This window comes from Electrophorus electricus, chromosome 8 (assembly GCF_041902795.1).
Source record: "Electrophorus electricus isolate QZ-2024a chromosome 8, ASM4190279v1, whole genome shotgun sequence".
Classification (NCBI taxonomy): domain Eukaryota; kingdom Metazoa; phylum Chordata; class Actinopteri; order Gymnotiformes; family Gymnotidae; genus Electrophorus; species Electrophorus electricus.
Genome location: NC_137504.1, coordinates 8,326,925 through 8,347,989, shown reverse-complemented (window position 1 = coordinate 8,347,989; position 21,065 = coordinate 8,326,925). Strand labels below are relative to the sequence as shown.

Genomic DNA, 21,065 nt, shown 5'->3' with positions numbered 1-21,065 from the left:
CTGGATTGAGATCTGGTGACTGTGGAGGACATTTGAGTACAGTGAACTCATTGTCATGTTCAAGAAGCTAGCTGAGATTATTTAAGATTTGTGACATGGTGCTTAAAATGGGTACACTGTGGTCATAAATGGATGGACATGGTCAGCAACAATAGTCTGGTAGGCTGTGGCATCTAAACGATGCTCAGTTGGTATTAATGGGCCCAAAGTGTGTCAAGAAAATATCCTCCACACCATTACACCACCAAAAGCCAGAACTGCTGATACAAGGTAGGATGGATCCATGCTTTCATGTTGTTTACACCAAATTCTGACCAGATACCATCTGAATGTTGCAGTAGAAATAGACTCATCAGGCCAGTCTTCTATTTTCCAATTTTGGTGAGCCTGTGTGAATTGTAGCCTCAGTTGACTGTCCTTAGCTGACAGGAGTGGCATGTCGTTTTCTGCTGCTATAGCCCATCTGCTTCAAGGTTTGATGTGTTGTGTGTCCAGGGATGCTCTTCTGCATACCTTGATTGTAACGAGTGGTTATTTCAGTTACTGTTGCCTTTCTATCAGCTTGAACCAGTGTGGCCATTCTCCTCTGTCTTCTGCCATCAGCAAGGAATTTTCAGCCAAGGAACTGCTGCTCACTGCATAGTTTCTCTTTCTGGACCATTCTCTGTAAAACGTAGTTGTGCATGAAAATCCCAAAAGATCAGCAGATTCTGAAATGCTCAGCAGCAACAACCATGATATGTTCTGAGTCACTTAAATCACCTCTCTTTCCCGTTCTGATGCTCAGTTTGAACTTAAAAAGGTAATCTTGACCATGTCTACATGCCTAAATGCATTGAGTTGCTGTCATGTGATTGGCTGATTAGATATTTGCAATAACGTGCAGTTGAACAGGTGTACCTAATAAAGTGGCCAGTGAGTGTATGCTTACCATTTTAATCAACTCCATCAGTTCTTTAAAATTATATAAAATTCACTGTTTACTTAATTCAATTTTATCCCATATTTGAACAAAAAATAATTAATAATTGTCCAAATATGATTCTGTTCATAAAAAAATTAATTTCTGGAAAACTTTTATTTTTAATATATATTTTTACCAAAAAATTGCTATTACTATAATAATGGCTATAGTATTAGCTAAAATATTTTGGATTGTTCTAGCAAAATAATTATTTTTATTGTTATTGTTGGACATGGTCATTGAGTATCAGACCTTTAGACTACTGTCAAAATCTCATTTTGAAGTGAAGCCTTGAACATTGAATTAGCCATCAAGTGGTCAAGAAAGATGTAAATCTGACAAATATTTTCTATATCATGCAAACTCTACAGCATGGCAGTAATGACTACAGGTTGAAGATAACGGTACCATGTGTAAAAAGATGGTATTAACCACATCAGAACATTGAACGGGTAGTCGTTGTATCACACTGTTGAAAACTAATGTTAGCTAGCTAGCTAGCTATAGCCTACAGCTAGCTAACTACTACCATTTTCTCATCACTTTCCATAATTTTCAGTGTAAAACTATTTAATCTGTAGCTAACAAGATGAAACAGGTCTAAAAGAGATATCTGTTAATCTAGCCAGTCTACCTCAATTATTAGCCCAAGTTTCTCCTTTCATTGAGTGGAACTGAACATATGATTATCTCTCCTCAGGCATCTTTTATGTGTGCAGCAAGATGAGTGGGATCTTTTATCACCAACATATTGTGTACAGACACATCTTTGTGCCACAATCATCTTTACCAGTGAAATCTAGATGTAGCTTATGTTGTCCTCTTCAAAAGGCAGTTTATTTAAAATCGGCGATTGGACGGCTGAGATACAGCAGTCTTCAAAATATCATTATCGAAATTTGAATGGGCCAACTGGAAAGGGTTAATATACAAACAAGTAACATTTTTAGGTGGAAGATTTTGTACAGGCTGCAATAGTTCCCTCTATATTTTTACTTTTGGTGGCATGTACAGAACACCTCATTGCTCGCTGTTTATTGCCCTTTTGGCATAGTGTCTAATGCCAAAGGCTACTCTATGTTCTTTGATTCAGTGCTGGCACTTGACCCTGGTTCACTGTGCCCGAGGCTTGTGTCAGCCAGCTGCCTATGCTGAGTGAAAAGAATCAGAGTGTCCCCGTCATGTTCCTTCTGGTGGCAGGAACTCCGCACTCCCCTTTCAAAAGCTTTATTGATGGGACGCTCATGTTCTCTTCAGCAGTTGCTGCTTTGGCTTTTCAGGCTTCTTGCAGTCAGGCTTATTCATGCCAAGAACTCAGTCTCTTCATTGCAAAGGATTCCCATGTCTTTTAATTACAATTCTTGTATTTTTATTTTAGTGATGGATAATGACTTGCGTGCCCATTAAACGGTTTTTCCACGCCGCTTTCGTGGTTTTCTGACTCCTTCAAAGAGGACTCAGCCTTTCAGAGTGATTCTGTGCTCTGTTTTGCATTACCATCTTCCCACACATTCAGCCAGGAGACATTTTACTAGTGTGTAAAGCTTTATCAGCGTATGTTTGTCTTCTTGGTTTTACTTTTCATAGTTCATTATAAATTTCTATGTATTTGATCAATGTGGTTATAAACTACATCTAAACCATAGGTCCTGCTATTTCTACAGAGATAGATAGATGGATAGTAGTTGCAGATCTAGAAGGAAATTTTCTCTGTTGTAGGATAAAGTATTTCTGTGGTTTATTTTGGATTTATATCCGATGTATCTGTTGGCACAATCAGCCTGAACTTCCACAGCCTGGCACAATCTTCCCCCTTCGAGTGGGCTGCTTAATGCCAGGACACCAGTGGACCAGAGATATAGCTGGTACCTTTGTACTCAAAGGACATTGAGAAGATTTGTTTTATTTTTCTGTGTTTAACTGCTTTAAGTTTTCTATACACATCGGTATCTTCACCTATTTTTTCTTTGGTATGAGCTGATCACATTTCGTCTTCCCAGGTTGAGGTCAAACTAAGGACATAGGAATTTTGAGTACTTAGAAAAGAATGCAGTAGGTCACATTGGTGGGGAGAAAATCATGCATGTCTTCACCACATTTTATACTTATTTTCAAGGCGTTTAAGGAAAGGGATAATAATGTTTTTTTTTGTCAGAAACATTGGCATCTACAAAACCAACTATTTTCAGTGTTTATCTCGTTGGATTCATCTTGATCTCTTAAAGAAACCTCTCCAATTCAGTTGTGAGACTTAATTTCTAGAGTGAAACTACTTGCTTAGTCATAAAGGTACCAGTGCTTTTATTGGCCCCTTGTTTATTTTGTAGAACACCCTTCCAAGCTTTGAAGAAGGAATGCAACCCTACAGTATCTTTCCTAACATATTTACAACACACTATGTTGAACAGCACCCAGTTGTAAACCTATATTTAGAGGTATCAAAAATCTTGCTTGTAGCATTGGAATTCCTTTTTTTTCTTAGTTTTATTCTCTGGTAATAATACACTTAGTCAACAAAGGAACAGTTTAGTATGGAACCTGATTGGCATCAAGTGCAGAGCCACCTCAGAAAAGTAGATCTGTGTTTCTTAGGGCTAGGTTTTTCCACTAATTAATGCCCTCCTAAATATGAAGATTTTTAAAGTCACTCTCAAGCTTCTGAAAAAGCTTATCCTGATTTCCACTGTAGGGCTGAACAGTTCTGAGTATGGACAGTAAACATTCCAATTGCATTTCAACAAAAACACGGTTTGGCATGGACTGCTTACAAACCATGCTCAGCACAGTTGTGCTCAGAGTCACAGATCTGTTTGGGTGGAATGGCTTAATGATGTAGGGATTCTCTGATTGGTTTTACACAAACAGAGATAAGCCTCTTGTTGTCTTCTCTCACGTTGCAAACATTCGGCATTTGAATAATATCCTGTATGGTTTTGCATTTTTAACAATCCAAACAACTCCAAATTATCCAATTTGGGCAGACACATGCAGTGACAGAAGTTCAGTGAGAACAGCTGTCATTTAATTATTCCAAGAACCCATTGCTGCCACAATACTTTGTGGCCCTGATTTCCAACACAATGCTCATAGGGAAAGAAACCATAACTGGTCATCAGGAGTCTGGAACAGCCTGACAGGGCCTTAGTATACATTTGGCCCGACTCTGGAACAGAGGGTTTTAGATTTCATTGATATTTTCACCAGAATACTATGCTTTTTTTGACAAATAACTATATTATTTAGCACTGTACTGCACTTCGCTTCAGTAGTGATGCACAGCATCAGTATTATGCCAGTATTATCAGGTAATTGTGTAGAATCTTCATATTAATGATGTTTCAACATTGGAATTTTATTTATATAGTGCTGATGAAAAGTAAGTTGTCTTCTGGATGAGACAAACATTTTTGTATATCTGCTGTATGACAGATGCCGCTGGGGCGGATGGAGGGATATCATCACAGTAACCCCCCCAAACACACGCCTCCTAGTGCATGAATGCCACAGGGGCAGAAATGCAAAGGTCGGGGGAAGAAAATGCAGCAGGCACTGGGCCTGGGGCACAGAGAGCAAACTGCCATCCCTGACCCAGGACATAGAGAACACAGTGCCTCACAATCCTTGGGCACGGTGACACTGGGCATCCATAGAGCACGGAGGCTACCCTTGCCTCCATTGAGGTCACACAGAAGCAGCGTCCCCTTTCATCGGCTGCGACCCCTTCACTGTAAAGGGTATGGAAATGCCCTCTTATGTCGATGGAGCCCTCTGTAGTCGACTAGGTGCAGCCATGGCACCCTCGACGGGGGTTCCTCTGTTGAAATAAAAATAAAAAGGCATTCTGTCATGGGTGCTGAATGTGCATGAAAAAAAGGGAAGCAAATGCAGGTTTCCCACTAAAGAGTTTAATGAAAGTAGCAAACAAAAACCAAAGTAGCAAACAAAACCATACAGAAAAGTATGGAAGAACTAAAAAGAACTAAGAAGAACTAAAAAAAGCCAAGGTAACCAATGACCAACAACAGTCAGGGGGCGGGGGGTATAAATTGTCACAATTCTCATAAAAAGCCTATCAATTAATTTTTTTTCCATCTGAATGCGTAAATAAAATAAATCCAAAACTATGAATTAATTATGTAAACTTACCAAGCGGGAACAACAGTTTACAAATGCCTCCATTGCTTTTGTTTACCAGTCTTGTTCACCAATGCTTTTTGTTCACCAGTCTTTTTCACCAATGCTTCTTTGCTTACCAGTCTTGTTCACCAAGGCTTTTGTTGGCTAGGTGATGGATCGCCTGCTATTTTAGATGCTATTTCTTTATAAGCCTATCATTCACGTTTCTAAGCAGACACTTGGGGAAAACTGGCAACGCTAAAGACTAATGGACCATGTATTCATGGTTGTTTATTTAAAATTGCCATTAAATCAGCTTTTTAAAATTTTCATTTCATACCAGTACTAAAAAATTGGTTATAACCTAGGCCACCAGGAAGAAATAGTGCATTTGTAACACATTAGCTTATAAGGTTTAAATTAAATATGAAATATCACCATAGCATAAATACCAGTTTTTAAAAACAGATTGTGGTTTGATTACAGTTGATTAGACTCTTTGTTGCCATAGACAGACCTATGTTGTGACCAATTGGTTTTGGATACATTTCCAGTATCAAGCAAGTTTCCATGTCAGCCAGACTTTCACTTCTTTTTTTGAAAAATTATTGGCTGCTCAGTCATTTACAAAGTAGACACAGTTTGTGGCCTGTTGCCCACTGGCTGCTATTGGTAATGAATTTAAGTAGGACGGATAGCAGAAATACTCAAATGCTTATGTTGCATGGGAGATCAGATTGCTAAGGGAGAAAAAGGGACAGTGGGGGAAAGCTCTTCATGGCCTCATGTCTATTGATTTGGTGTCGATTAGCATGGCAGCTGGTAGCCACTCCATAATGGAAGGTGGGGAGCCTAGTTTATGTCTACCCTTACTGGTGCATGAACAAGATTTCTTCATATTTCTTGGGGTACCAGAGGTAGCCATGCAAAGTTCAGCTGCTGAGGATTTTGTTTTTTCCTTATTAAGGCAGTGAATAGTTTAAATTGTTTACTAAAGTCTTTTTCAGTCAGGTCTTCTGTTTTTCAAGAGTGTGATGTACTTTTTGATAGAGAGATTTTGACCCGTCAGAATAAATGAAGGGCTGAATCCATAAAGAGTGAGTGCAGTAGTGGAAGCACTCAGCAATAATCACCATTTGCTGCAAGTCCTGCCTAAACAGAGATGGCATAGTAAGAAAGCATGTGTCTCTGTGTGTCAGCTTTGGGTTTATGCTCAGCCATTTGAAACCAAAACCAATTCTTACTGGCTGCTCACACAGATATGATGCAGTCCTTAGGGCGTCGGCCCATTTCCTCTACCATCCTGCTATAAGTTAACCAATGGATACACACTACCTGCTGAATTAGGGTCAGTGCTGTAAGAAGGCGATTGGTATGCTGGATTGAGCGGGATTGACATGCTGAAAATCATGGGCTTTGCACTATATCTATCTATATATTTGTACTATATCTATTGGAAGGGACAAGTGCCAGTCCTTCAGGGTCTGTTTGTAGAGTATGATTCACCTTTATGAATGTCTTTCTTTCTCTCTCACTGCATACTTTTTGAAAAGTCTGCTAACTATGAGAATTTTCTCTACTAATTATTATTCATATACTTAATCAGCTTTTTTCTCAGTGGCATTTGTTGTTTTGATACAGAATGGATTAAAAGTAGCATTATTTATCTGCAACATTCATTACTTATTCAAGATGTTATGACTGGAGTCTTGTCACCAGATTTTGACACTGCTCTGTAAATAACCCTAGACGTGTAATATAGGTTAGATATGTTGTTTGTCTATTTCATATAAACTGCGAAAAAAGAGGAACAAGCTACCTCGCAAGTGTGTTCTTATATTTACGAGCTGCTTGCTTCTTCAAAACCATGTATCTCTATTAAACTAATTAAGGGGCTCGGGTTCGTGGAAGAATTACAAGTTTAGTATGTGTACCCTGTGGTACTGAGAGCTGCTGTTCACAATTAAAATGAAAAGACTAGACAAATTGGAGCTTGTGCTTTGCTTCTACTCACTATTTGTGTGCTCAGGAAAATTTCAAGAGTGTTATTAGGGACTTTGTTTTTGCTGTTTTGTGAATGTGAGGTTGATGGTCAGTGGTAGTATTGGCAAGATAGAAGTTTCATTATGTGGCTCTAATTCAATATTTTTGTCACACCAACACTCAGTGAGAAGCTTGTTTTGAAGTTAGGTGATTTTCTAGCTGCCTGTAATTAGGCCTGATCGCAGTTATTTGAGCTGACCATGATGATTTGCTCTGACTGCAATTATTTTCCATACTAATTTGATTTCAGATGCATCAAACAGAATACAAATTTAGTGCTTATCTTAACAACAAATGTGAGACAAAACTGACTGAACACAAGGTCATCTGTTTCTTTATTTCAGTTTGCATAAAGGAATACAATAAAATGCACTTCTCACTGACCCCAAATGTAGCTCAGTGTTTGGTGTCTGAAGTTTGTTTTAGTTTTGTATTGGAGCATTGAGGCTATGTGCACTATTTAATATTGTTCAAACTGCAAGCCAAAATGATCAAAATTGTCTTTCTGGCACTCTCTCATACCTTGTCACATTATTATGTAATCTCAAACAACTTGCTTATGTGGTTTCTGATGATGTTTATGTATAACAATGGACAAAAGTACTGACAAAATCCAGACTTTAGACAGCTGCTGTTATGCAGAGATTTGTCTTGACAGTAAACAAGTGGATTTTCTATTAGTTTACTTAAACCACATTTGCATCATGTTTGTTACATAATTCTTCACATTAGTTTGTAAGATGGCTAAAATATGTGTAGCAGAAATAAAGCCTTGATGCAAAATGTTTGATAAAACTGTTTTGCCAATGACCCCATCATTTTAATGAAATATAAAAATTTTTGAAAGAAACATTGATTCAGACCTTGTTGCAATGCCAAACACATCACCACAATGATGCAATGCCAAACACATCATTTGTAATAAGTCAGTGGCAGTCAAAGGTGCTAATACCCACCCAGTAAGGAATAGATGTTTTCATTTGTTATATATATATATTTATATTATTTAAGTTCACTGTTCAATAAATTAATGTTCGTTATTATAAGGGTTTAAGGGATGTATTACTTGTTTATGTATTATAATAGCATATAGGCATACGACAAAGGGAAAAAAAAAGTATTGTCTGAAAGTTAGAGATCCATTTTAGGACTTGATGGTGTGTCTTTCTGCACTGCATGGAGGTCATCATAACCTCATTGAAATGCTATTTCATGTTTTGGCCTGTCTCTGCCCAAATATTACAGCCTTAATTATAAACTACAGGAAGAGAAGTCCAGAGTTCAAAGTTTGACAAGGTTTGAAAATTCTGTGTAAAACGTGTATTTGAATATGCCTTATACCAGTAGTTTAATGGAAGACACACCACAGAGCACAATGGAGACAACATTGTCAGACATGTAGTATGAAATTCTTAATTCTTTCTTTCTTTTTTATTACGTTTTGTCTAGGCTAAAATGACTCCCTGTGAGTGTCTTGTACTCCTGAAAAATATGCTCAAGCATAGTGATGCATTCAAGCATGCAAATATTTTTCCTTTTTTATTTTTCCTGAAAGATAATATATGACAAAAGGGGGAATTTCTTCCGTTGTCATTAAAACCAGCTCATATGTTTTGTTTTGTGACTGATGTGTGAATATTCTAAAGCCTTGTGTAAACAGCATTAGGCTGGAGCAGTTGCTCAACTGTCTTCTCTGTGAGTGCCTTGTTGTGAATTAATAAGGCTTTGAATGTGAGCTCATTCTTTTTAGGTATGAGATACGAGCAAGTGATTAACTCTTGCACCCCTTCTGCAAATCATGAGCTAGTGTATCATTCTTTCTGTTTGAGGAAAAATGTGTTCCCTAACATTGAAATATTAATAATGTGAGGGTGTTCTGCTTATTGCTCACTTTCTTGGGAGTTGTGTCTGACAAAAAAGCTGTTTTCCATTTAAAGAAGAGCATTATTAAATCAGGACACAGTTTGAGGCATTATCAGTGCTTAAGAATCTTAGTTGCAGCCTTACCTGATGTCTGTTTTCTCTATGATGCCACTGACAGGATTATCATGGAATTTTATTTGCCTCTTTAATCAAAGTAAGAGGCAGGGCAATGTGATTTGAGTCATTTTTTCAGGGTATGTAATGTGCAAAGCACGGCTGTGTAACGTTCAGTTTAACTTTACTGTTGGTCCAAAGGTGGCCTGATATATTAAGTAATGCTTTCATTCCAGTAATATTAAGAACCTTAATGTTTGATCCTCGTCCCATTATTATAAGTGTAAGCAAGAAGAAATTTTGGATGTTCCATATCAATTATGGGAGTTAGTGTTCCAGAGAGAACTGTGATAAAGGTACCTTCAGGCTACTGCATAGATTCTAAATGATGGCATCTTTTTCTGTGCATAGGCTGACAAGGTCCACATATTTGTCTCTATAGACCTTAGCTTTGGTTTAAGGCTGCATCTGGCTTTCTGTTAATTTAGTGTGAGTTTATTTAGTTCTGAAACAGCATCCAGAAGATGTGCTGTGTTAGTGATGACCCACTAAGCACAGTGGTACAGTGGCACTACAGAGGTCATAAAGAAAATAAACAGCTAGCACAAGAAAATTGATGGTAGGGATGTGATGTCATGAACCCTGGTGTCTTGTTAAAATTTTATTATGGTTTACTATGGATTGTGAAAGAGTTATATAAAAAGGACTAACAACATGCTCAGAGTAGGCAGCTGGATCAGTAATGACCCTTTGTGAGAACACTGGGCAATAAGACTACATACAGTGCTGTTGTGAGAGATTTGTAATTCACTTTGATAATTGTATTGTTGTCATAGCACTGGCACCTCTTTTTACATGATGCTTTGAGTGACAATTTATATCAGTTTATCTTAATTTTATTATAGCTTGAATTAAATGTGGCTAGAGTGATGAGCCTTGTTTAAATTTAAAAGTCCAGACTGACAAAAAAGCAGCTCAACTCAAATTAGATGTTGGCTCACCAGTCCCCAGTATGTGAACTTAGCATTATGGATACACCCTATAAAAGTGTTTTTCTGGCTCTTTGCATAATCAAAGATCTTTTTGTGACCTTCAGCCTACGCAGAGATATGTGCAGTGCGACAGAAGGCAGGGTGCTGCAGGACCTGTCTGTACTGCTTTTGTGCTGTCACTCCACAGAGGCCTGAAGGTTCTGGGCTACATTGTTTGGAGTGGAGAGCCATGGTTCTGAACACACAGGTTGTGAGCCACAGGGCTTTGTCCTAGCCTGGGAGACTAGAAGGACTATAGACTCTTTCTCCTCTTAGTGCTTTTTCTGTCATTTAGCAGACTTCCTTACTTCTTGTGCAATCTGGTAGTTTAAGCAGACTTCCAGTTACAGACACTGTAACTGCTTTTAGGCTAGATTTTGTTGCTGATGTCCATGTGATGCAACCATTTATCTGTGATTTGTGTTTTGAGAGGGTTAGATTGTGACTGGAGTCATAAAACTGTCAAACATCGAAATAACATTGAAATTGAAGCTTAGATATGATTGACTTTCATTTGTTACAGTTTTGGTTATCAGTCAAGTTTATTTGTGCCATTCCTACACAGTACATTTTGAAGTAACCTTGGCCCTTACTAAAAACAGGACAGTACAAAGGTTTTGGGTGATATGCCTCTGTTGTGTCTAGCAAAAATGCTCTTTATCTTTTATACTGAGCTGCCATGAATTCAGCAGAATGTAAGAATTCGCAGAATGTAAGAGCATCTCAGTGCTATATAAACATTTTGCTAAGTACATAGGCAGAGCTCAAAGGTTTTAAGAAATTTTAAGTACTAGGGAATTAATTAGAAATTTGTACATTTTTAGTGTTGGACATGCAACCACAGTTGTAAAATGAAAGGACACAATAGATTCATAAAGCCTATAGAGCTGTCTGAAATTGGTGTGTATATCCACATTCTGGGATTGTTTAGGCTGTTCATGTTCATTCTGACATTGATAGTTCATAATTGATCTTGAGTTAAGTTAATTATTAATATTTTGCTTTTGTGGTTGGGGATGAAATGAGTTTCATTTAAATTTTTCAGGTTCTTGGCAAGAGCATGCATATATGTCATCCACTCCTTTGGAATCCTGTTGATTGAAGCTTGGAAATTGTGTATTACCTACATGTTCCTTTGTGTTCATTTACACACACAATTTTTTCTTATTACATTGTAACTTGTATTGCAAAGATTGGTTCACAAGTTATCATTGACTCTCCAGTGATTCATCATGTCTGGTATATTTGTGACCTGTTCTTGTGAGTTAACAGTACTCGGTGTCCTTTTGTTTTCTCAGGCTATTTAAGAATAAGAAATACTCTTATGACGGACAAATAGACAAATGGAAATACACATTTTTCAAACCATGCTAATTATTATTAGGCATGGCAGAATTTGATTGTAAAATGTTCACAACACAGGAGAAACACCTTCATGCAAAACTTAGTGTCTGTTTGGTGATACTTTTTCGTGAGCATGGGAGTGATGTGGGATTGCGGGGATGACATTCTTGTTAAAGCAAACTTCCCACTTCAGGTTTTCAAGCATGGTGAGTTTGGCAATCAGCAGCTATTGAATCAGGCAAGCCTTTCTGAAGATTCCAGATGAGAGGGGAAGAACTTGCGGAGTCATACTTTGAGAAAGTCTTTTGGTGATTAATAAATAGCCCAAATCGGCTGTTTCCTAATAATAAACTGTATACTCTTCCAATACATGCTTCCATGTGCATCTGATTAAAGCGCCTCCTTGCACATCTTGGCGTAATTTAATCGCCTCACAGCAGGAGCTGGGTATGCTTTATCCCTAATTCTCAGAAAATACAGAGTAATTGTGCTTAGACAGTATTTCAGATTGGGACTCTAATCATATGTATTTGTTGTTATTGTGCCCTCATCTGGTGCATAGAATAGTTTATTATAAGCATGCAGTCTTTGTCTGCAGCTGTCATGTGATGTTCATTTCACCTGAGCTAAACCGGTTTTTACGTAACTTCAGATCAAAGGTCTGAATGTGAAAATCCTGCCTGAATCCTTTCAAAGATACAGTATTAATAGCATGTAATTTAGGGAGGCAGTGCCTTATTCCTGCACTGTTTTGGCCTTGTTGATTTGTACCTTCAGAGGGTAAATCCCTTTCTTCCATCCCCTCCCTGGCTTCAGACAGCTGCTGTGCTCTGCTACACAAGACACAGTAGTTGCTTATTTACAGAGCACAAGTTTGCTCATCAGCTTAATCTTTGTCTTAAAGTCAAAGCAAGCGCCTGTATCTAAATGGCAACATGTGCTGTAAACGGCACCCTCACCTCAGCACCTGCTATGCTTTCTGTTAATGGTGATTTATAGAACATGCTCATATTGAAGTGTGCCTATCCAATGAAACATAAGATTGGTTTGTTTATCTTTCAGTTTGAGAGAGTACATATGAATTTGAAATGTAAAAACACTAAAATTAATGTAATCTGTGTATTTTGATGCTTACTTGGTATAACAGTTATTATGTGTGAAACTATATGCCTGTTTGTATATTGTGCTATTTGACTTTGTAATGCTATGATAAGAATACTACACATACACTGTGTTGGCAAAATAAGGGCAACAACTGCCCAATACGGAGCAGGTCAACCTTTTAAATTCAGAACATCTTAAGTGTGTTTTGGAGTTCGGTTCCTGAACTGTGTGTAATGTGTTTATCCTATTAAAAGGGTTGATTTTAATACCGATATTTAGAGAACAGTGTGACTGATGACTGATAAAATGCCAATATTAGTTTGTTCTTTAACACCCATTTTAAGAAAGAGGATTAGACTTCTTAAATGTTACAGATTAATTAATCACACAATAATTTGCTATTGACGTTATCAAGTAAGGAACAAAGACAAAAATAATCCCACAAGCAAACCAAATGCCTATTGTGCATTTTTCTTATGCAACAGGGTTTTCATGAATGTAAACACAAACCTTTCACCTAAAAGAGTTACCAGTTTGGATTTATCATTGGCCTAATTCTTTAACACTCTTTGAAATGTCAGTGGCTATACTGCACCATTTTGAATTCCTGGGTGTCTTTGAAGCTTTTCTTAGTAAAATGTCTAATTAAATCTATTTCAAAATCATTCAGTTTTTAGATATGAGATTGAAATGAGTGCAGTTTATCTAATCACTTGCAAGGTAGAAGAATATTTCTTTTTGACCAGTAAATGCAAGACTGGTAGGAATCACATAACACAAACATGAATCATGAATAATTTCTTCATTTGTATTTTATATGAAGTGCTGCAAAATCTACAAATTCTGCATTCATTGGCTGATACTAATATCACAAAAAACAACAAAAAATAGCTATTTGATATCAGCCAGCCCGTATATCAGTAGAACACTAGTATGGACTAGCATAATGGGACTGTTCATTAAGATGTAAAGCTTCCAGAAAATGGAACTCACCATGCACTGGTGAACTTCTCTTAAATGTTAAATGATGGTTAGGTGTGGTGAGTTGGCAGGCCAAGAAAGGTCGCTTATTAAACAACTCTTTACTTAGCAGTGGTATTATGACCTAAAATATGACCATATCATGATTGTCATGTTTTTATATAGGCAGCACATGGATTTAGACATTCTTTCACTTTCTTCAAATTTTAACAGTTAAATATAAAAAGCCTGAAGAATGTCTCATTTGATTGCTCAGGGAACGTATTTGTGCTCCTTACCCAAGGCTTTGTATCTTTCTGCAGTGGACTTGAATGCAGGTTTTTGTAATTCACTTTGTCAGTGGTATATTTTTTTCATGATTTTTGAAGCTTTACACTTTTTGTAACTGTATGCAGTTTGGGTGCTGAATATTTGGGTGCTGATATGTGCACCCAAACTGCAGCATTCTGTTTTTGAAGCTTTATGCAGTTTGGCTGCTGATTATAGATTATTTTTAAACTGTTTCATGTTGCTTTAAAAAAAAGCCTCACATTTTAAAGGTCTGCTTGTTGTACCTCATTTTGGTTTAAAAAATGAACATTGGAGTCTGTCATTGATGTTTAGGGCTCATCTGCTGAGGCTTTTCTTGATTTGTCTTTGGTTGTGTACAGAATGCCTTTAACCCAAAACTAAATACAAAGGCTGTACAATAATTTTTTGCACACAAAAGCTGATTAACCTAAAATAGGAACTCTCATCAATTTATGCTGTAACGTAAGTACAGTCTAAAACATCAGTGTTAATAGATATTGGAATATTGACTAATAGAATCAACCCATACTGGTTCATGCCGTGATTTATTAGTGCCAAGGGCAAGGGTGGCAGGCCAGGGTTCTAAACAGGCTGCCCAGCTGAGGTGTCGCCGTCTTGTGTTACGTTGAATGAGGTAATCCTCAGTAGGGACCAACCCTTGCCCCCTGATGTAATGTCATGTAAACGAACCGGCAGCCTTTTCACATTAGTGCAGGCATCCACATTTCCCTGCAGACACATCCGCTGCCTGTTGGTCAGATCACATTTCACTCTGAACCACACAAAGCTGATGATCCAAACTAGAGACTCAACCTATTATTGCTGAGATTACAGCGTGCAGTACCCTAGATGCACCTTGTGCAAAAAAAGATTTGTCAGTGAAATTTGGAAAAGAAAGAATTATTTATTTTTTGTTTGGTTCATCTTAACATCTGTTCAGATTGGATTAGTTTATTGGGAATATTTGTAATGCAACATTTTACACATCTTCTGACTGAGTTTCTAGTATGTTGTATTTTCAACAAAACCAGATGTTTGATTTATGCTATATCTATGATTATAATCTTTAATAAGCCTGCAGAAGTTAATTTTCTCATTGATTTTAGTTTTCTTTTTCCTCCAGATAATGTTCTCCCAGGTAGCATATGGACTGGAAGACTTACCATCCAGACTAAGTAAATGGATGGATGCGGGGTTGACAGGCAATGGCCTGATGGCCCCGGGCCTTTAAAAAAAAAAATAAAAAAAAAAAATAAAAAAGTTAGACAAGCCGATTCGCCGGTTACTGGACAATTCCAAAGCAATGTAAAGAAGGTGTTGGGCTTTGTTCTGTCTCACTGAGATGACAGTACTTGTCCGTGTTTTGACACGTGTGGCTCTCTGTGTCAGACTTGTTGATAGGCAGCACCCTGCTAACGTTAGTTTAGCAAGATGTTGGAGCTTCAAACAACTAAAATATAACAGCGATATTTGTAATTCTAGAAAAAGGTGTTTGTTAAAGCCAGAATTATCAGTGTTGGTTAAATTTAAATGCACATCAGAAATCAAAACTTGCGCAGCACCAAAATGCGTAAAAATGTAATGCTTCTTATTTCACGTCTTCACATCAACAGATAAAAATGATGAGCTCTGGCATTTAACTCTGCACTGTCTAGTTAAGGCATGTATCTGATCATCCCCCGCCCCCCCCCAATTTTCCTGCATTTCAAGGAGATTTCAAGCTTGAGAGTCACGTCTAGATTAATTTAAGTTTTAAACCATATTAATATTATTACTAAAACTGCATTCTTTCATTTAAGGCCTGAGCGAGACCCCGTCTTTGTCTGCAGAATGCTACGAAATTGATCCATACATTTGTTTAATCCTTGATGACTAATGCAATATATTGCTCATAGGACTTCCTGCAACTACATATGTCTTAATATTTGTCCCAGATTGTGTAGTCCTAATTGATTTCCTCCAGTAAGGGGGGAAGTCAGTATGGCACTAAATCATGTCTTAAGGACTTGACAAAACCTAAACCCAGTATCTTAGTGGCTAATTTAAGGGGGTTCAGTACAGTCTAGATTGCATTGTTTGCATGCACCTTGAATGCTAAAATATTCAAATCCAGAATAACAAAATGGCAGCTGTTATGGCTTTGATGTGTTCCCCAAAAGAAATTATGTAATTATTTGCTTCTCTCTCTAATTGTTGACAGATTGTCATGGAATGAGAGGATTCCCTTTTCATCTTTCAAAACAGTGATGATGTGTCATAATGAATAGCAGTGAATAAAAAGGAACTGATGATGATTTAAAAATGCAGTGACAAAAGCCCACACGGTCGCAAACAGAAGAGGCAATGCCTGGCTATGAAGCATTCGGATCTTTGTCCAGATTTCTGTTGATCAGATGTAGTCAATTAGGCAGTGTCCCAGTCATTTGAATCTTATTAAACACTGACTGGTGGTGGGGATAAAATAAATGTCAGGTCTGAGTAATGCCATGCTGAATGAAAAGGAGTGCATGCCCATAGCCTTTCAGAGAGATGACTCAACACTTGAGAGGAGTGCTCCGTGGAGGTTTCCAACACCAGAACTTGATATGGGAGCAGCAGCGTGCCTAATTTCTGCTTGCTTGTTGATCTCAGGATTTCCCAGAGGGTGCCACTTCTCTCAGCCAAATGCTTTTGCTTTCACCTAAACATTTTTAAATTGAATATCCTAAACGTCTGCAGTGTCTTTCATTATGGCTATGGATTAATGTGCTGTAATGATCTCTCAGCTGTATCAGATGGTTACATGAAGTTTGATCTCTTTGATATGTCCATGCTGCAACTGAAATTCAGATAACTGAGATAGCTCTGTCATGACAGTTTGCCTTATGTCTTCTGGCCAGTCATGAGCAAGGCTGCTGTAATCTGTTTGGTGTAACTGCCTCAGGAATTTGCTGCATCAGATACACCACCACTTTAATTCTGCTCTGCTAAAGCCTGCTTTAGGCAAGGCAGGATCATCCAATCGGCGGGGGGATGACGACGGATGATTAGGCCAAACCTATCTATCAACTAGCTGCTCCATTCCTGAGTTTCCTGAGTCATTTGCCAAGTTTCTGAATGGATTTTGGATTGGGAACACTGCAGTTCTCTACAGAATTATCCACTTCCACACCAAACTGCAGCAAGAGTGTGTGGACAACAGACCCTCCCCTCACACCTCAGATGAGCTGCTTTTGGATAGTGTGTGGGTATTTTTTCTTTACGCCTCCTACAATTTCCCTGCCTGCCACTCTGATATAATTTCCTTGTCTGCCTCTGCAGCAGTGGTCAGAAGACTGCTGTGTGGGTTTAGGTTTTGTTCTCTTAAATGGATGAGGAGCGGTCTTTTATTCAGTCTGTCATTCACCTGCTGCTGTCTCTGCAATTAAATCATGTAGCACACCAAGCCCTGTAGTGGGAGTTCCTCAGTGTGACGCACAGTGCAGTGGGTCGCTGTGGGAAACACTGCCATAGAGGCATACTACCTCTATGACTGAAAATAATAACTAAACATGCACTTTCAGACCACAGGGAAGTGCATGTTAATCTCATTTTGTGTCAGGTTTTTATGGACAGACTTGTATTAGTTTTTCAATAGGTCGTTAGGAATTACTGTTTGGTATTGTAGCAAGCCTCGAGTGCGCATAATGCTGTTTAAAAATAAATGCCTCAGCATGCTATGCTGAGCTTTCCGAGAATAGGCTAGGGAAAGAGGGGGAAAACCCTCCGACTTTCTGCCTTCTTTCCCTGCTCTACTTTCATATTTCCCCTGCCTATCTTGTTTTAGCTTCTTGTGTTTGTGACACTACATCTCGGTTTTCCTCATCCCTTGCATTCTTTCTCCTCCCTACTCTCTCTTACGTCTGTCCGTCTCTCTCTCTCTCTCTCTCTCTCTCTCCCTCTCTCCCTCTCTCTCTCTTTCTCTCTCTCTCTCTCTCTCTCTCTGGCAGGCTGCTCCTGCAGTGAGTCAGTATCATGGAGGCAGGCAGCGGGGCTGCTGCAGTGGTGGGGAGTGCAGTGCTAGGACTGCTCGGAGCCACAGGAAGTCATGACATCTCTGACAGGTAAGACTTACTCTCCTTTCTCCCACCCTACTACGCTAGCCTGACAAGGGTCATTCTCACATCTGTGGGTGTCTGCTGTGTGACTGCGTGAGTGAGTGTGTGCATGTCTGTGCATGTGTGTGCGCCCGAGTGTGTGCGCCTGTGTGTGTGCTTGTTCATGAGCATGTGCTCTGCCGTATGTTCCTGCCTTAGCATAATCTCTGGCTTCTCAGCTCTTCCAGTAATGAATAGAGGAGTGTTGTGTGTCTTCTATGTGTGTAATGACATTTAGTGTTTTCGTGTTTGAGAGGCAGGGATAAAGGTGGAAGTGAGCATGTTGCAGGCATGGGCTTATGTAATCTGTTCCTTTCATGGGGATCAAGGAGAAGTGTCAGAAGTGTGAATGTGGTGCACAGGCAGATATGGCTGGGTTATAGGTGCTCATAGAGCTCTCAGATTTTAGTCCAGCCATACAGTTTTGGCCCACTAAGGAGAGACATAATCATTGAGCAAGCTCCTGAGCTGCCATTGAGTCATATTCTGTAATGACGGTCATTAATCAGCTGTGAATGACGTCATGAGCTGACTTAGAGCCCATTCATTATGTAATAGGAAATTGTTTGTGGTTACCACCATCATGATATGCAGTAGGGGGGTTAGACAGTCAATTACAACAGGCACTATTGAAACGCCGGTAGGCTACCACCCACTCGCAGTGCTAGACATCTGAGCTAGAGCTTGGAGTGGAAGTCACATGATCACAAGTACTCACAGATACCTGCATGTTTTGCAGTGTGAACTCTTTCTGCTATCCCCCCTTTCTGAGATTTCAGCTCTAAATCCTTTTCCCAGGATAACCTTTTTTACCACCAGTATTGGGAGCATACAGTGGCAGGAATTGTCTGTATTTGAAGATTATTATCCATCCATTTCTGTCCTCTGCCGTACTTGAACAGGGTCCAAATCCTGTATGCTAAGGGGTTGCCATGGCAGCCACAGCTTAGCATACATTAGACATTAGCACTACATTACTGAGGTAGAAGAAGGAGGAGAGGCAGCTGTTCTTTCTTTCATCTCCTGCGAAAATCTAAATTTACTATGTGGATGCCATCAGCACTTGCCTCTGTGACTCATGCTTGCTTGGGGAATGGTAAATTTCCTCTGAGGCCTCAATGTTATGTTATGACTATGTGCACAGTGCTGTGCTAATCCAAGCAGTGGCAACAACCCTCTTTATATGCCGCTGTCCTGCTAATGCCCAATGTGCTTGTCTTAAGGCTGAGGTCCCCAGAGCCACACTCTGACTTCGATTAGCCTTCAGCCACGAAACAAAGGCTGAAAGATTCAGGGGTTACGCATTTTATGACATAAAACTACAGCAGTCTGTGGAGAGCACATTGAAAACACCTCACTGCAGTGGGACTATAATAACCAAAATGCAGCTGTTTGTCCTTCCTAGAGTGCGGAAGTGAAACCTTCTCAAGCCCCATTACCTGAGAAAACCAGCTCCTACAGAGCTCTTGATTTTTTACAGAGAGGATACTCCTTCCATTTTGATAGTCACACTCAGTTTTGCTTTGATGCCCCTGGTGGAGAATGATTTATCAGGCCACGCACAGTTGTCTCATTTTCACCTGACTTAAGCTTAAGGCCTGAAATGATTGCAGGTTAAATATATTTATTAAAGCATATAATTTTCACCCAAACAAATAACTAGTTGTTATGATTTTGAGTAATGTTATTTGAAAATTACTGTAATGTGTTTGGGGTGTGAAGACGGACTTTGGGCGTAACTCCTGCATTAGGGCTGCACATAGACAAATCCCTATATTTTGATCATATTACTATATGTTGCCATTTCAATAGGCCTTGCTGTGTATTCAAAATACTGGTCACCACTTGATGTATGTTGGTTAATATACAAAGATTGGCCTGAATGATTTTGACCAAAAATATTTACATTTGTTGAAAAATGTGAATGACAGGATTCCTCACAGTACCCATTTGAAAGCTCATCAAAGAACAGTTTGGTCAGCATAGTCACAGCACACAATAAAAAAAATTGTTAGTGGGCTTATTTGCATATTGCAAAACCTTAACAAATGATACATTGTCCAGCCCTGTTTGGAATGTACCAATCTCCAAATGTTCTGAAGTACACTCGAGTGCCACTCTAGAAAGATGAAAACAACCCCAGTGTGTCACTGCTGAAGACTGTGTCACAGTTTATATTGTGAACAACCACTCATTCTAAAACAATCTGTCAGCACCAGTGAGGTCAATAGAAAGTGGTCCTCTGTGTTGCCTGACCTGGCTCTCAGCACAACATTACCTCACCCACACCCTGCTGCTGGAGTTTGGCCTGCAAGAGAGCACTTCTCTGAAGGCCTTGTATCTCTTGTGCCTGCACACTGGTGCTTTGAATAGGGTCAACAAAGCAAAGCCTTAAGACAGCGTGACAGTTGTTTTGGTCATTAAGTTCCACTCGTAGATGCTGGTATCTTCTGCTACTACCATTACAGAAATTTTGTGTGTCTGTGTTCTAGCAGTTCAGAGATGGTTTGAATTGGAAAAGAGGATCGTTCAAGCTCTGTAATGAAAGCACCATACAGTAATAGCCCCACTTTTCTCACATGCTGGAGGAGTGTAATACAGCGAGATTGCTGTTCAATCAGCCATGCAGTGTAGTATCAGATTGTGTTTGTTTCAGCAAAATTGCTTTGAAGCAGGATGTATGTGTCAAATAGAAACTTGCTGTACCATCTCTGATTTCCAAATTCAAGCCAAAGTGCCTTTTGTAGATGATGCATTGTGCCAGCGTGCAGCATAAAAAAGACTGTATTCAGATGACAAGATTGTTCTTACTCAGCTGTCTCTCAGTCAGCTTCTTCTCACTCTTTCACTCTCTTGCACTGTGTAATCATCATATATAAACTTGCTTTGGGTAAGTCTTTGAATAAAGAGGTGCTTTTGTGATTTATGAAGCCTCGGTATGACTGTTATTAGCCACCCTGCCAAAATGACCTCCTTTGGGCTGTGCCTTCGAGGCAGGGTCTCAGAGAGGATTTCTCTGACATGATGCAATTGAGACCAATTTCCTCTATGGATAGAAATTTCCCAAGTGGATCTGAAAAATCAGCATTCATGCCAGTT

General features: G+C 39.0%; 1 protein-coding gene across 6 annotated transcripts in view; it reads left to right on the top strand.

Moving 5' to 3' along the window:
* arhgap32b (Rho GTPase activating protein 32b) overlaps nt 1-21,065 on the top strand; it is a 78,577-nt gene that overhangs the window by 13,310 nt on the left and 44,202 nt on the right. For 5 of the 6 annotated variants that reach the window (XM_027003904.3, XM_027003895.3, XM_027003886.3 and 2 more), the window contains one exon: nt 17,820-17,933. In XM_027003904.3, the coding sequence (XP_026859705.2) occupies nt 17,845-17,933 (89 nt within the window). In that variant the 5' untranslated portion in view covers nt 17,820-17,844. Of the gene's footprint in view, nt 1-17,056; nt 17,075-17,819; nt 17,934-21,065 lie in introns of those variants that run through there. The other variant, XM_081718790.1, reaches the window with a different exon arrangement.